The sequence below is a fragment of the Phascolarctos cinereus genome, unplaced genomic scaffold (genome assembly GCF_003287225.1).
Source record: "Phascolarctos cinereus isolate Bilbo 61053 unplaced genomic scaffold, phaCin_HiC Scaffold_1;HRSCAF=81, whole genome shotgun sequence".
NCBI lineage: Eukaryota > Metazoa > Chordata > Mammalia > Diprotodontia > Phascolarctidae > Phascolarctos > Phascolarctos cinereus.
Window position 1 is genome coordinate 213,549,537 of NW_027555514.1, and position 16,048 is coordinate 213,565,584.

General features: G+C 40.5%; 1 protein-coding gene across 2 annotated transcripts in view; it reads left to right on the top strand.

The window, feature by feature from the left end:
* The window catches only part of SLC4A8 (solute carrier family 4 member 8), an 86,238-nt gene that overhangs the window by 34,428 nt on the left and 35,762 nt on the right, over nucleotides 1-16,048 (top strand). For both annotated transcript variants that reach the window (XM_020966231.2, XM_020966230.2), the window contains exons 8-11: nucleotides 7,481-7,638; nucleotides 8,432-8,519; nucleotides 9,677-9,823; nucleotides 14,830-14,930. In XM_020966231.2, coding sequence (XP_020821890.1) covers nucleotides 7,481-7,638; nucleotides 8,432-8,519; nucleotides 9,677-9,823; nucleotides 14,830-14,930 — 494 coding nt within the window. The remainder of the gene's footprint in view (nucleotides 1-7,480; nucleotides 7,639-8,431; nucleotides 8,520-9,676; nucleotides 9,824-14,829; nucleotides 14,931-16,048) is intronic.

Here is a 16,048-nt window from a genome sequence, read left to right on the forward strand (position 1 = left end):
TTTAAACTCTTTGTTAAGGTAAGAGTCTGCTTCCAATGTGGAGAATGTACTGTCCCAAGCTTCGGGGGTTTATACAGCTGTTTTCAGAGATACCTGTAAGGCCCTGTAAACAGTTCTTCCAAGGTGGTATGATAAGGGTCGAGGTGTTTACTCCTTTCCTGGCCTGTACTCTGGTCTATTAGTGACCACAAGCACTCCTTTCTGTCCTGGACCTGTGAGGAAGGTTTCCTCTCCACAGCCACTACAAGTTCCACCATGCCAATGCTCCTCCTCACCCCAGGACAGCCATCCAGAACTGTGACCCAGATCCAAGCACGGGCAAAGCAAGAGATTCCTGCCTCGGCACTGGCAAAGAGATCCCTGCAGTCCCCCTCTGATCAGCCACTCGATTCCCTCTCAGTTTGTGGCACTGTGTGCTCTGCACTCTGGAAGTGGCTCTGAGACCTAGCTCCTCTCTCACCACAGAAATAGACTTTTCCCACTGACCTTCTAAGTTGTCTTTGGCGTTCATGGATTGAGAAGTCTGGAAACCTCCACAGCTGCCTGTGATTCAGTCCTCTGAGGCCTGCTCCAGGTTCGCTGAGGCCTGCGCCCCAACGCCACACTGTGCTCCTCTACGCACCTGGCGCGATATACCTTTCCAATCATTCATCCAGATTGTCGTGGGCTGGAAATTTGCTTCACTCTGTCTTTTTGTGAGTTCTGCTGCTTTAGAATTTTAGAGCCATTTTTTATAGGTATTTGGAGGGGTTTGGGGGAGAGCTCAAGCAAGTCAGTGTTTTCACTCTGCCATCTTGGCTCCACCTCTGGATTTGACTTTGATGGAGTTATTTTTGTTATTGTCAGGCTTTCTGTAGTATTCTGAGAAAAAAAGATAAGGCATGTGATAGAATTGTGCTTTTCCTTAAGAGCACAAACATCAACTAGACCTAACTCCTTATCAAAAATTTAAATTTTACAAATATAAAATTAAAAAATATAATTTTGAAAAATGGCCAGTTATGACCATTAGCAAACAGTTTAAAGGAGATCATTAAGATTAGAGTAAAAAAAACTACATAGGTACAAGCTTAAGAGCTTCCCCATTTAACTCCCATGGTTATTAATTACTATTCAATCTAACCCTGTTATTCTGCAACCTAGAACCATGTGTAAAGACTAGAAATTTGGGGGGCTCATGTTCATATTTAGCTCCATTAGACAATGCAGACTTGGGGATTTACAGCAACTATGGTAACCAAATAAAATAAAAACAACCACCAGCCTTCACAGGGAATTAAATCATAGCATCTTGGAGAGGGAAGGGACCTGAGATGTCACCTATTTCAAACTCCTTCCTGGTGCAGTATTTTTTTGTTACAATCACTGACAGACATGTCCTCCTTGCCTCTTTAATCTGGTATTTATTTAGGCTGAGGAGCTCCCAAGAATTTCCTCCTTTCTTGTTTCCCATTTCAGCAGTAAATAATGGATCACATACAAATTCAGCTGGGATATTTCCACTGACACAAAGCTTTGTGAGGACAGCTGTAATTGTTTTTCCCTCGACCCCAGATCTGCTTCTCAGTCACCTCTACCCTATGGTTGTCATTCTGTCCTCTAGAGCTCCACAGAATAATCAATCTATTCTCACTTCCACTTGGTCAGCCTCCATAATAGGGAAGAGAGATACTGAGTGCCTTTTAAGTTTTCTCCAAGCTGACTCTCTCCAAGCTCCCTCACATTTTCCTCATATAACATGATTTCTAGTCCTCTCCCTATTGTAATAGCTCTCCTCTGGATCTTCCTTATTCTGTCAGTCTCTTTGAAAGTGTGTTGTCCAGAACTGTACTCAGAACTCCAGGTTTCTCCCATGCAGGAGGTAAGGTGATTACCTCCCTAGATTGTTGTGTGAATCAAATGAAATAATCTTTGTGAAGCACTTAGCACGGTGCCTGACACACAGTAGGTACTTAATAAATGCTTATTCACTTCCTCTCTTCTCTCCCTTGACTTGGACTTTATGGGCCTTTTAATGTTTTAGCTTTTTGACATTTTCATTTTTTAATTTTTTGTAGCAGCTGGCTTATTTTGAGCTCGTGGTCAACTAAAACTTTTAGACTTCCCCTATGAAATGCTATTAAGTCGAGTCTCCTGTACTTATATGACTGATGTCTGTGGTATGGCGGAAAGAGCCCTGCCCTGGCTTCTTGATGGCATGCTTAGTTGGCCTCCACTGGCACCTCGTGCAGCCAGACGTTTTTAACAGATACAATTGAGGATATGTGAGCTAAAGGATTTATTTTTAAAATGTTTCCACACCATCTTCTTGAAATTATTTTCAAGTAGTTTTTAATGTTTTCCTAATAGACACACTACCATTTTTTTAAAAAGTGCCGTGTGTATCTCCTTATCATGTTATTTGTTTAGGTTAAGGAACCCCTAGAAATTTTCTTCTTCTCCTCTCCCCTATCACCAGTAAAAATAATAATAACGAGCATTTAGATATTGACTGGGGCGTGGCTTGGGAGAGCTGACTGTTAGAGTTTCAGGGTGAGCGTTTACACTGTGGAAATCAGCTGAGGCTACAAATCAGGGTTTGATTGATGCTTCTGTTGACTGTCTGGACTTGAGAAAGTGATGCGGAAAATGTTAATAATGCAAACTAAACTTAAAAGTGTACCGTGGATACGTTTTTTTTAAAGACAGCCAGTTTTTAAAAATTTACCAGTAAAACCCTGTGTAGCAGCACTTTAAGGTTTGCAAAGTGTTTTACAAATATTATTTTATTTTGTCCTCACAATCACTCTGGTAGGTAGGTGCTATTATTATCTCTATTTTATAGATATGGAGATTAAGGCAGAGGGAGAGGGCAAATTAAATAATTTTCCCAGGCTCAGCTAGTAAGGGTCCAAGGCTGAATTTGAACCCAGGTCTTCTTGACTCTAGGCCCAATGCTCCATCCGCTGTACTACCTAGTACATAAGTGTGTTATTTACCCCTCCATGTGTCCTTCCTCACTATCCCCACTTCAATAATTTCCTGATAAGAATGGTGCGATTAGCCTAACAGCTCCAAGTTTCACATTTAGCCCTAGGGTAACAATCCACTGTCAGAGCTGGGTGCCTTGTCCTGCCAAGAAGTAAGAAGAGAACTTACCTGCCATTTATCAAGCCAGGCTTTAGTGATTTGACCCAAACTGAAACCATCCTTCACCCAGCAATGTCTCAATCAGTAGTTTGCCAAATTCCAGTTTTTTGTTACTAGTGTTTTATTTTTTTCCAATTACATGTAAAGATAGTTTTCAGCATTCCCTTTTATAAGACTATGAGTTCCAAACTTTTTTCTCCCTCCTTCTCTCCCCTTACCCCTTCCCAAGAAGGCAAGCAATCTGATATAGGTTATATATGTACAATCACACTAAACATATTTCCACATTAGTCATGTTGTGAAACAAGAATCAGAACAAAAGGGAAAAACCAAGAGAAAGAAAAACAATAACAACAAAAAAGGATAAAAATAGTATGCTTTGATCTGCATTCAGACTCCATAGTTCTTTCTTTGGATGTGGATAATATTTTCCATCATAAAGCTTTTGGAATTGTCTTGCTGAGAAGAGCCAAGTCTATCAAAGTTGATCATCACACAATATCGCTGTTATGTGCACAATGTTCTCCTGGTTCTGCTCACTTCACTCAGTGTCAGTTCATGTAAGTCTTTCCAGATTTTTCTGAATCTACCTGTTCATCGTTTCTCAAAGCACAATAGTATTCCATTGCATTCGTGTACCACAACTGGTTCAGCCATTCCCCAATTGATGGGTATCCCCTCTATTCCCAATTCTTTGGCACCACAAAAAAGAGCTGCTCTAAATATTTTTGTACATGTGGATCCTTTTCCCTTTTTTATGATCTCTTTGGGATACAGACCTAGTAGTGGTATTGCTAGAACAAAGGGTTTGCACAATTTTATAGCTGTTTGGGCATAATTCCAAGTTGCTCTCCAGAATTGTTGGATCAGTTCATAACGCCACAAACAATGCATTAGTGTTCCAATTTTTCCATGTCTTCTCCAACACTCATCAATTTCCTTTTCTGTCATATCGGCCAATCTAATAGGTGTGAGGTGGTACCTCAGAGTTGTTTTGATTTGCATTTCTCTAATCAGTAATGATTTAGAGCATTTTTTCATAGGACTACAGATAGCTTCAATTTCTTCATCTGAAAACTTACGGTTCATATCCTTTGACCATTTATCAAATAGGAAATGACTTGTATTCTTATAAATTTCACTCAGTTCTCTATGTATTTTAGAAATGAGGCCTTTATCAGAAACACTGGCAGCAAAAATTGTTTCCCAGCTTTCTACTTTCCTTCAAATCTTGGTTGCATTGGCTTTGTGCAAAAACTTTTACAAATTCCAGGGTTTTTTTTAACTTGAAATACCAATTAGGTGCCTCTACTCCATGCTTTTGAAGTTCTAATCTCTAAATTATTAAAAAAAATAATTATCAACCTTTCCTAATCCCTCTAATCAAATATTGTCTCTCTCTTTTTTGAATCCTTATTTCATTTTGTTTGTGTTGCTCTTATGGCACTTAGCACATTCACCGTTGTTATTTCCTCCTAGCACCTAGAAAAGTGCCTTACTCATGGCCCATGCCAGAAGCCTTAAAGGACATTTCTTAGCAACTAGCTGTGTGATTCTAAGTATGTTAGTTAAACTCTCTGAACCTTAGATTCCTCATTTATAAAAGAGAAATAATAGCAGCATCTCTAACACATCTTATTCTGGGAATCTAATGAGATAATGCATATAAAGGACTTTTGCTGTTCATCATTCATTTCAGTTGTGTTCAACCCTTTGTGACCCCATTTAGGATTGTCTTGGTAAAGATACTAGAGTGGTTTACCTTTTTCTTCTTCAGCTTATTTTACAGATGAGGAAACTGGGGTAGACAGAGTTAAGTTACTTGCCCAAGGTCACACAGCTAGTAAGTGTGTGAGGCCAGATTTGAACTCAGGAGTATGAGTCTTTCTGACTCCAGGTCTATCCATTGTGCCACCTAGCTGCCCTATAAAGGGCTTTATAACCCTTAAATATAAATTCAAACTACTATTAATTTTATTATTGTTTTGGTGGTGGAGTGGGGATTTGATGGTTGATGGAATTGCTCTAAGCAGATAACAGAGGTGGGCAGGTATTGCTGCAAAGATGAAGTGTAAAGATTTGTCTACACCCATCATCCTTTTTTTACTAAGTATGAGGACATTCTCTGATTGACTTCAAAGAACAGCTGATCACTGGTTGGTTGGGTAAAAATTGGTCATACCTTGACAAAACAGGAAAATAATAAATGTTGGAGAAGATGTGGGAAAATTGGAACACTAATGCATTGTTGGTGGAGTTGTGAAATGATCCAACCATTTTGGAGAGCAATTTGGAATTATGTCCAAAGGGTTACAAAAATGTGCATACCCTTTGATCCAGCAATAGCACTTCTAGGACTGTATCCCAAAGAGATCATAAAAATAGGAAAAGGACCCACATGCACAAAAATATTTATAGCAGCCCTTTTTGTGGTAGCAAAGAATTGGAAATTGAGGGGGATGTCCATCAATGGGGGGGAATGCTGAACAAGTTGTGGTATATGAATGTGATGGAATACTATTGTGCTATAAGAAATGATGAGCAGGATGTCAGAAAAACCTGGAAAGACTTGTATGGACTGATGCTGAGTGAAGTGAGCAGAACCAGCAGAATATTATAACAGTAACAGCCACATTGTGCGATGACTAATATTGATAGACTTAACCCTTCTCAGCAATAGAAGGATCTAAGACATCTCCAAAGGCCTCATGATGGAAAATGCTATCCACATCCAAAGAAAGAACTAAGGAGTTTGAATGCAGATCGAAGCATACTATTTGCTTTTTTTTCCCTTTTGTTGTATTTTGTTTCCTCTTTCTGGTGGTTCCTCTTATTGGTTCTAATTCTTCCTTACAACATCACTAATGTAAAAATATGTTTAATAGGAATGTATGTGTATAGCCTATATCAGATTGCTTGCTGTCTTGGGGAGGGAGGTGGGAATGGAGGGGGAGAAAAATTTAAAACTCAAAAGCTTATGGAAGAGATTGTTGATAATTCAAAATAAATTAATTAAATTTAAAAAAATAAAATAACTACAAAAAAATTGGTCATGCCTCAGAAGCCTTTTAAAAAGCCAAGGTTGCCAAGCCATGGAGAGATGGATGGTTACAGAGTTCAGGTCATTTGCTTCAGGGCACAGCTTTGTAGGGTACGACCAGAGGTCAGGGTTCATACTTTACCTGCCCCCTCCATTGGCCCATTGGCTCATCTTGCAGTTGAGCTGCTCAACCAGTAGGAGATAGCATGTCCAGTGGGGAAAAGTTCAGAGTGTCAAAGAGAAGGAAGAGAGATGCACACACTTCAAAGAGAAACAGACACAGACCAGACACTGAGGCACCTTTGAGGGCAGGAGGCAATTTCATGGCGTGTGACCTCTGACAGCTGACAGGAAAGCTGACTGTGGATTCAAAAAAGCGTCACTCTTCTCCGTCTTTTGCTCTGCCTGATTTCAGCTCCACAGAATGAGATGCCTCCTCTAGGTTGAGCTCGTCACTCCTAATATCTTCACCATGCTGCCAACTCAAGCCTCAACTGACACCACCATGGAGGGCTAGAGAGTGGCATCCCAAACTCATCTTTATGCCTCCCTTTGTAGAGGGCAAAACTGGACTGGCCTCAGCTCACTCCACTTTGCATCTGTTGCTCTTCCTTACTTCAACCCATGAAACAAGAAACCCCTTCCCGCTTTCCTGACTCTTCATGTGTATCATCTTTCCTGCTCCTCGAAGGGAGGGATTGTCTTTTTTAAATTAACTGTATCTGACAACTTAGCGCAGTGCCTGGCACGTAGTAGGCATTTAATAAATGTTTATTGGATTGGACTTATTGGATTCAAAAAAGAGCTGATTTTGGCAGTTGAGAGTCAAGCTGGGGAGAGGGGCAGACCCAGGTAGGTGAATGACTCACCCAGCACAGGTACTTTGCCCAGCAGGCAGCAGCGTTATGAGAAGAGCTAAGACACTGAGGTCTTACAGCACTGGAGGTATGAGCTGCCTTGGCCGTGTATGTGCCTCACAAGTCTGTGCCCACTCTTCCCTGTGATGGATTATGTGTGTATTTGTGGTGAAGTATGTCGTAGGTTTATGGGGAAAATATTGTATGGCTGCTCTTGTTACTATGACGTCTTAGTAAATGCTTTGAGTTAATTGTATCTGCTGGCTGACTAAGCACACCTTTGGGGAGCTGAGAATTTTTAAGTGCAAACCTGCCAGGTACTTTAGAACTTAAGGGAAATAGTTACTACCCATGTACCCCTACTGCCCCCAAATCTGTAAACCTGTATGCTGAATTGAGGGAGTAGATCTGATGAGGTGCTACATTATTATTTCTACTTATTTTGGATTTCTAGGTGGACCTTCATTTTATGAAGAAAATACCCATTGGGGCAGAAGCCTCAAATGTCTTGGTCGGAGAGGTGGATATCCTGGACCATCCGATTGTGGCCTTTGTAAGGCTGTCACCTGCTGTTCTTCTCTCAGGCCTCACAGAAGTACCAATCCCCACAAGGTAGAGACAGAAATATATACAGTAAATGTCATTAAAAAGTCTAGTGTCCTTGAACCCTAGTAAGAGAACCAACTTAATACCAAGACTTAGGACCAGGGGAATCTTGAGAATGGGTCTAAAGTGCAGCAGAGAGTTTATTAGAGTCCTGAGAAAATTACTTGATTAAGCACTGTGCTGATGAAATCTAAAACTCTTTGTAGCATAGAAATAAGCAAATAAGTAGGTTCTACTATGTTGGAAATGTTTGAGGTACAGTCTTGGGAATAGACTTCCTGCTTTCTGAGTACCAGCCTAGTAAAGAGGTGATGAGTTATTTTGACATGGTAAATTATGTAGGCAACTTAGGATTCAGTTTGCTATAAAGTGTATTCAAATATCCAGAACTGTGTTTATATCATTTTATGAAGTTTCATAGTTTTCACCTCTTCCCCCTATTTGTCTCATAAGAGCAATGAATGGGATCCCAATGGGATTACATCTGTACTGCATATAAAAAGTGAACTTTTGGAAAGAAATCTCTTTTCCAAAGCAAAGATTTTTGTCTCCATGGAAAGGCCACATAATTATAGCCACGTTATTAAATGTCAACAAAAGTTATGGTTTTAATGAGTATTGATATATCCAGATGGAAGATGGAGGTTAAAGTAGCTGATATTGACACATTAGCAGTGTGTCTGCTGAAGGTGCATACTTAAAGTTTGGTAATAATGTTTGTCTTTTTAGGTTCATTGGAGAGGAATAAAATCTTGTACCTTGGTGCTTAGTAACAACCTTTTACTCTCTCTGTTGTCAGGTTCTTGTTTATCTTGCTAGGACCAGTAGGAAAAGGCCAACAGTATCATGAGATTGGCAGATCCATGGCCACGATCATGACAGATGAGGTATGATGAAACTTGAGATGGGCATAACTCCTATGTTTCTAATGTATCTTTTCTTCACTTTGATTGCATGCTCTCTTTCTCCTCCCTCCCTTATTTCTCTCTCCTCCCCTCACTTCCTCTCCTTGGGAAAGAAATCAACATAAATAGGGAGAAGTCTTCTTAGGGTGATTGCTGTGTTATGTGGGGTACCTAGATAAAGAAGATAGGTTGGGTTGTTTTTCCCTCCCAGAAAGTGTGATTACATAACATTCTCTGTGGTTGTCCATTGCAGATCTACCTGAGGTGAGGAGATGCATTATCCTTTTCCTCTCCACCCCTTTCCCAACCACTTTTTTTTTGTCTAAAACTATGCTTGTCCATATACTAATAAAAACCAACAACTTGGTAGATATTCCTCCTTGCCACTCCTAGCTCTCATGCCTCAGATGTGAGAGCTCTTCCCACTGAGGCATGGCTAGGCAGAATTCACACAGATGTTGGACTCTGCCTAAGTTTAGCAGGCTCTAAATTTGGGGCATGGTGGAGGAGAGAGCAGTATGGGTGTGAATGAGCAGAACAGAAGACTTTGTATCCACATGCAAAGTGAAGCAGCTTTTGAATGTAAGGATGTAGCTGAGGAACAACATGACATTTGCCTCAAAGTGGCAATATCATGACATGGGTTTGCTGAAGCTGCCTGGCTGCTGAAATAGTGCCTCCTAGTGCACAGCTCTTGAAAAGGGTGGTGCAAATGTGTCAACTCTTTTTAAAAAACCCAACATATAGATATCAAAGATAGACCTTGAACCTCATTTTTCAATTCATTCTGAAGTGCAGTCCAACCTTTATATTCAGGAAGTTTTTCCTTACGTTTCATTTAAATCCTTTTGTTTGCTCCCCAGTAGAGATAGAGAACGGTTGTGTAGCCTTTCATCTACTTAAAGACCATTAATAAAGTTCCCTTGGACCCAGTCCATTTTCACTGTAAAAAATTATTATTCCTTTGGGCTCTCCTCCATTCTACACACTCTTACTGCTCTCTCGGAGTTATCTGCATTTCAGAGTTTTATTACTGAGATTAAAATCCAAGAAGCCGTAGTCTTCCTGACATCCACTGATAAGTATTTTCCTTCAGAAGATTTTCTGCAGTCTCCCTTAGGGTCATCTCTCCTCCATAGATTTTTCATGATGTGGCTTATAAGGCAAAAGAGCGTGATGACCTGTTAGCTGGTATTGATGAGTTCCTGGACCAAGTGACTGTGCTGCCCCCAGGTGAATGGGATCCATCGATCAGAATTGAGCCACCAAAAAACGTCCCTTCCCAGGTAATGTGCCTCAGTCGATCCACACCATTTATTGGGTGTAAAACATTACATGTGGTGTTTTGGAGGGTTAAATAATAGAAGACACGGATTCTGCTTTGGGGGAATTCATAACCTAATTAAGGAGGCAGAACATGCAAATGTGAAAAAGACAGAAACACCTACAGAAAAATCATACAGTAGGAATAAATGAATATAGTACCAGTATAACTTCTAAGAAAATATGGATTAGTAGAGTGATTTCAAATGGGCAAGCTCATTCAGGAAGGGTTTCCAGGGGGAGGTGAATCTTGAGTCAAATTTTTGAAGAGGAAGAGAGGAATGTAGAATAATCCAGAGGGAGTGAGAGAGATAGGTATCGTGACTGAGAATAGCACATGTGGAGAGAGGCCGCAGAACAAGATGAATAGAGACAGCAAGCATATTTGGCTCATAATTCTAATGTAGGAGGGAAGACACACAACTGCTACAGAAGACTCTACATAAAATAGCCTGTGGTTAGATTGACATCTATCTCTGTTTCATTACTCTGATTCCCCAGTTATATGCCTTTTATTTCTGTGTACCTAGTATTCCTTGTCCCTCTCCACTCATTTTCCTTTTCCCTCCTTTTCTGTGATACTCAAAGAAAATAAGGAAAGAAAAGAGAAACATGTCTAAACATAAATCACTAGTCAGGTCCAGAATTAGTCTAGATTCCTTTGGAGTCTGGGAATGCCTATGGCCTCTCCTCAGAATAATGTTTTTAAATTCACAAAATAAAATGCATAGGATTATAAGAGAAACCATTTATATTTAAATAAGGATATATTTTCCCCCATCCAAGTTCACAAAACCCCTGAAAACTATTCCAGATTAAGAACCCCTGATTGAAGAAATGAGATGGAGTATTGCTCTAAATATTAACATGTCTACAATCTGTATAATAAACCAACCAAGTATTTGTTCAACACCTGCTATGGGCCAGGGACTGTATTAGACACTGGGGATAAAATGGCAAAAAAGGACAACTCCCTGCCCTCTAGGAGTGTATAATCTTACACATGACTGCATAGATTCTCTTTCTATATACATTTTATTATAAGTACATAAATGTTTAAAAATGATTTTATAAAACCAAAGTAATTTATGGTAGGGGTGGGGGAAGGCATTAGCAGCTGGAAGAATCAGGAAAGGTTTCATGAAAGATGGTGTGTGAGGTGAGCTTTGTGGAAAAACCCAAAAAGTAGGGATTCTGGATGGCAGAGGTGAGGAGAGAGTGCATTCCAAGCTGCCTCTATGCAGTTTCCTATCTCTGTTTTTCTTTATAATAATATGTTCAGAATTCACCTTGGAAGTCTTGGAAGTCTTCCCAGATTGGGTACATCCAACTCAGATAACAAACTGTGTGACTCAGGGCAAGTCAGTTAACCTCTCTCAATCTGTTTCCTAATCTGTAAAATGAGGATAATAGTACCTACCTCACAGAGTTTTCGTAAGGATCAAACAAGATATGTGTGTGTGTGTGTGTGTATGTATACACATATATATTTCTGTGTGCGTACATGCATATACATATACGTATATGTAGGTATAACCTAAAAGCACTATACAAATGCTAGCTAATGGTAGTGGTAGAAGTGGTGGTGGTAGTGGTAGTAGTAGTGGTAGTGGTAGTAGTAGTAGTGGTAGTGGTAGTAGTAGTGGTAGTGGTAGTAGTAGTAGTAGTTGTTGTCCTTGTCATCATCGTTGTCCTCTACTAATCTGCATTCCCTCATCTGAATTTCAAAGGAAGCTAAGTCTCTAGAAGGCAGAAATGAGGAGGGACTCTATTCCAGGTATGGAGGACAGCCAATACAAAGGGATGGAAAAGGGAGGTGATGTGTTGAGTGTGAGCAACAGCAAGGTGGGCGGATGCCAGGGTATAAGGAGGGGACTAATGGGGAATAGCTGGAAAGGTAGGATCCTACCAGACTCTGAGGAGCTTTGTTTACATGTCAAACAGAAGAGTTGATATTTGATCCTAGATGTGATGGGGAAATAGGAGAGATTGTTGAGTATGGGAGAGCAGTGATATGGTCAGATCCATTCTTTAAGAAAATCTCTTTAGCTGTTGACTAGGGGGTTGATTGGTATGAGGAGAGGCTTGAAGCAGGGAGACCTATTAGGAAGCTGAAATCCGGTGAGGGTTGATGAGGGTCTGAACTAATAGGGTGATGGTGTATGAGAGGAGGAAAGGAGATGTACGTGAGAGATGTTGCAGAGGTAGATTTGTCAGCTGAGTGTGTGTGTGAGAGTGAGGAGTCAAGAATGACTTAAAAATTGCATACTTTGGTAACTGGAAGGTTAGTGGTATTCTTAACAGAAATAGACAAATTCAAAACAAGGATGGGTTTTTTGGAGGGGAGTGTATGGCGGGGCAAATGAATTATGTTTTGGACATATTAAATTTGAGATGCCTACAGGACATCTAGTTCAAAATGTCCAAAAGGGAGGCAGCTAGGTGGCACAGTAGATAGAGCACTGGCCCTGGAGTCAGGAGGACCTGAGTTCAAATCTGGCCTCACAAACTTGACACTTACTAGTTGTGTGACCCTGGGCAAGTCACTTAACCCCATTGCCTAGCCGGAGAAAAAAAATAAGACAAAATGTCTAAAAGGCAGTTGGTGATGAGTGAGAGAGAGAGAGAGAGAGAGAGAGAGAGAGAGAGAGAGAGACAGACAGACAGACAGACAGACAACAACTGTACATAGTTCTTGAACTTTATCTTTCTGGGCTCTTCTTGCTCAGTCATTCCTCTCTCACTCTGCATATTGAGAGATTGTAATCATATAATTTGTTGAACATGGCAAAAATGGAAGGACATCAGCCAAGTGTTCTTATATTTGGAAGCATTTACCTCTAGGCCTTGCTTAAAACTCCTATGACTTGCCCTCCCAGATCTTCCCAAAACCACCTAACCCCAGAGCTCATTGAAAGGAGGAGGATCAGGGACTGAATCTCAGGATCACAGACTATACCAGGGGAAAGCAGGGGAAAGAGTCTTCCCCTCCAGCTCGGCAGCTTAGCAGAAGTGACAGTAGCTGCCAGTCTCTGGACTCTGTTTCTCCTCCGGTATCTAGGTTGCTCCCACAGTGCTGATTTCTGACAATCACACTCCCTGATGGTCTGACCTACTTCAAAGACATTGTCTGCATGACAATGAATTCTAACTCTTGAGGGCAGTAGAAAGAAGAAATAATTAATTAATGAAAAACATTTGTTATGACTATGTTGCAGGCACTGTGCTAAATGCTGGAGATCTAATACAGAAGAGGCAGCCAAGCCTAGGTGCCTGCCCACAGATCTCATCTCTAGTCCTGCCCACTGTGCACATAGACTCCCAGGGAGGGGGCAAGGGCAGTTATATTCTCATGAGTGCCAGGATCATTAAAAAAAAGCAACTCTATTTTGCTAGTCACTTCTCCCCTTCTCCCTTCCCTTCTCCCCCATTATCATTGCCCCAGGCCTAGAAAAAGATAAAAATTTTAAAAGTTAGAGGAACAGTGTGAGCAAGGTTACACAAAGATCCCCCTTAGACAGCAGGATCAGAGTGTGTGTGTGTGTGTGTGTGTGTGTGTGTGTAAGGGTTAACGTAAGTGTGTGTGTGTGTGTGTGTATGTGTGTGTGTGTGTGTGTGTGTGTGTGTGTGTGTGTGTGTGTGTGTGTTTTACTAGGTAGGACTGGCTAGAAGTTGCATGGAGGGAGCACAAGGCCTCACAACAGGGTGATATGTGAGAGGTGTTGTGGAGGTAGAAACAATAAGATTTGACAAATGATTAGATATATTGATATATTGAAAGAAATTGGTATAAAACCCAGGAGCCTTTGCCAACTTGGTTCTGAGAAGGGAAGAGAGAACTAGGGGAAGGGATGTCAAACCAAGAGACACTAGGGATATAGATGGAAGGAGAGTGGGGCATAATGGAGCTCATTACATTTTTGAATGGAAACACTTCCTACTTAAGAAGAGAATTTTCAGAAGTTCTCGAAGGGCTCGACATCACCCAGATCTAGATTTCGGCTTTGCTACATGGTTCTTTTCTTCACAGCTGCCATCTTTTTGGCTGAGAGGTTATGCCATGGATCCAATGAATTAGGGTCCAGGAACTTTCCTCTCAGGCCACATGGCTGAGAACACAAGTAACTGCAATGCGGCTGTACCCCAGGAGGTCGTTAGTGGCTCCTAGTGAGGAGGCCATGAGTATGCACAGGTTTTTCCTGGCGCAAGACCTAATATCATTTCTAATTCTGCTGTTCTCCAGTGTGTGCTCAGCTCTTAAAGGACCTCTCTGACAAGGGAGTGGGTGGATGGGTGGGGGAGTAGGGGGGAAGGCTGGTTCTTCAACCAACTTTTTTTTTTATAGTCCAAGCACAAAGGATTGGCTCTGACTCACAATAGTTTATTACCAACCAATCCATAACAGCCCAAGCTAATTAGTTCACCTCCAGTCATGACAGTGAAGAGCATATCCTTATCCTCAGTGAGACATTTTTGGGCATATCCCAGTAGGTTCCCTCCTAGTCCTCTCAAAAAGTCAATGGGCATATAGATGACCTACATGGGAAGAGTGAGTGGAAGTCCAAAGAAAAGGTTCACTACTCTATAAACTCATCAAGTTCTTCAGGGAACACCTCTAATAAACCTCTTACATGTAGATTACTCTTTTTTATAATTCATGTTTCTATTAATATTTTTAATCTGAGGTTAGCCTTTTGCTCCCACCTGGCACAGAACACTCCTCTTCCCATCCTCTTCTGCTCTCGCTGTCCAGACAGTACAAATTCAGGGAATGCAAAATCCTTTTTATATTCATTTAAGTAAAAAAAAAAACCAGCAAGGTAAATCAGTTATGGATCCCTGCCCAAGAAAGAATTTTTAGATTCTCTGATATTTCTTAAGTTAATCCCAATCATTTCCTCCTCCATTAGCATGGATAATCAAGAATTGACTGTATTAGTAAAAGTAATTCATGATATTTTGTAATTAGGAAAAAAGGAAGATGCCTGGGGTTCCAAATGGAAATATTTGCCATGTCGAACCAGAGCAACATGGTGGCCATAGTGGTCCTGAACTTCAACGTACGGGGAGGTGAGTTCTGAGAAGTCTCCTCATTGTTATTACTCATAAGTGAAGAAGCTCTTCAAAACAAAGAAAGAAACATTTCTTTTCTTTTAATATTTTCTGTGATTGTGTCTTCATAGGCTTGAAATGACTTTTGAGGGGAAACCAGTGTCTCAGAGTATTGTGAACACATCAATAATGTTATTTTGGGTTGTTATGACCCATGTTGAACCTAGGCATAAATGAACCCATATGGCGGAATTAGGTTTCTGAGCCCTGCCTTTCTTCCTTTTGTGAATCTCAAGAGTCATATTTGTGTGTTATAGTACCTTTGTTATGCTTCGAAGGCTTAATATGATGAGGAACAGAGAGTAGTTGCAAAAATGGACAATACTGAAGACCTTTTGGTCTGGACACAGGAGTGAAGAGTGTCTACGTGTAGGCACTGAGAAAGCTACCAAAGAAATATAAAACATGGAATTACAAACTATATCATCTTAAAATCCCAGAGCTGGAGGAGGCCGTAAGAGATTTCTTAGGCCACCATCCTTCTTGTCTCTAGGCAGGATGGCAGTCAAACAGTTCCAGGGAGCAATTTTTTCTTCATAATGGCCAGGAAAATACTCTTTAAATCTCTTTTGCTAACATTCTTTTGACCAATTACTCTTCAAACCTGAAACTTCTGACTTAGTTGTCTAGCTTCATTCTCTCCTGTGATAGAGACCCATTGCTTCTTCTGTCCTCAGTAAAAATAAAAAAGTACTGCTTTATGTTATGCCTTCAGGCTGCAAAGAGAATCTTTCTCCCTACTAACTTTTTAAATCCTTGAAAAACTATTTGGTTTATCTTTGTATCTGCCTCAGTACCTCACACAATGTATATAGATACTTAATCAATATTGATGAAATTGAAAAAAAGGGAAATTTACCTACTTACATATTTCAGATAAGTGATAGCAAATTATACTATTTCATCTTCACCAGCATCCTTGGCTAATTTGAGAGGAAGGATTGAGATGGTGTTAGCTATGAATTGAATATGCTGAGTTTATTATTCCCATGTGAGTTGTCTATAAAAGACACGTCCTGTGTTTTGGAAGGGCACAATATTAAATAATTTCCACCCCTTCTTTTGTTGTATTGGAG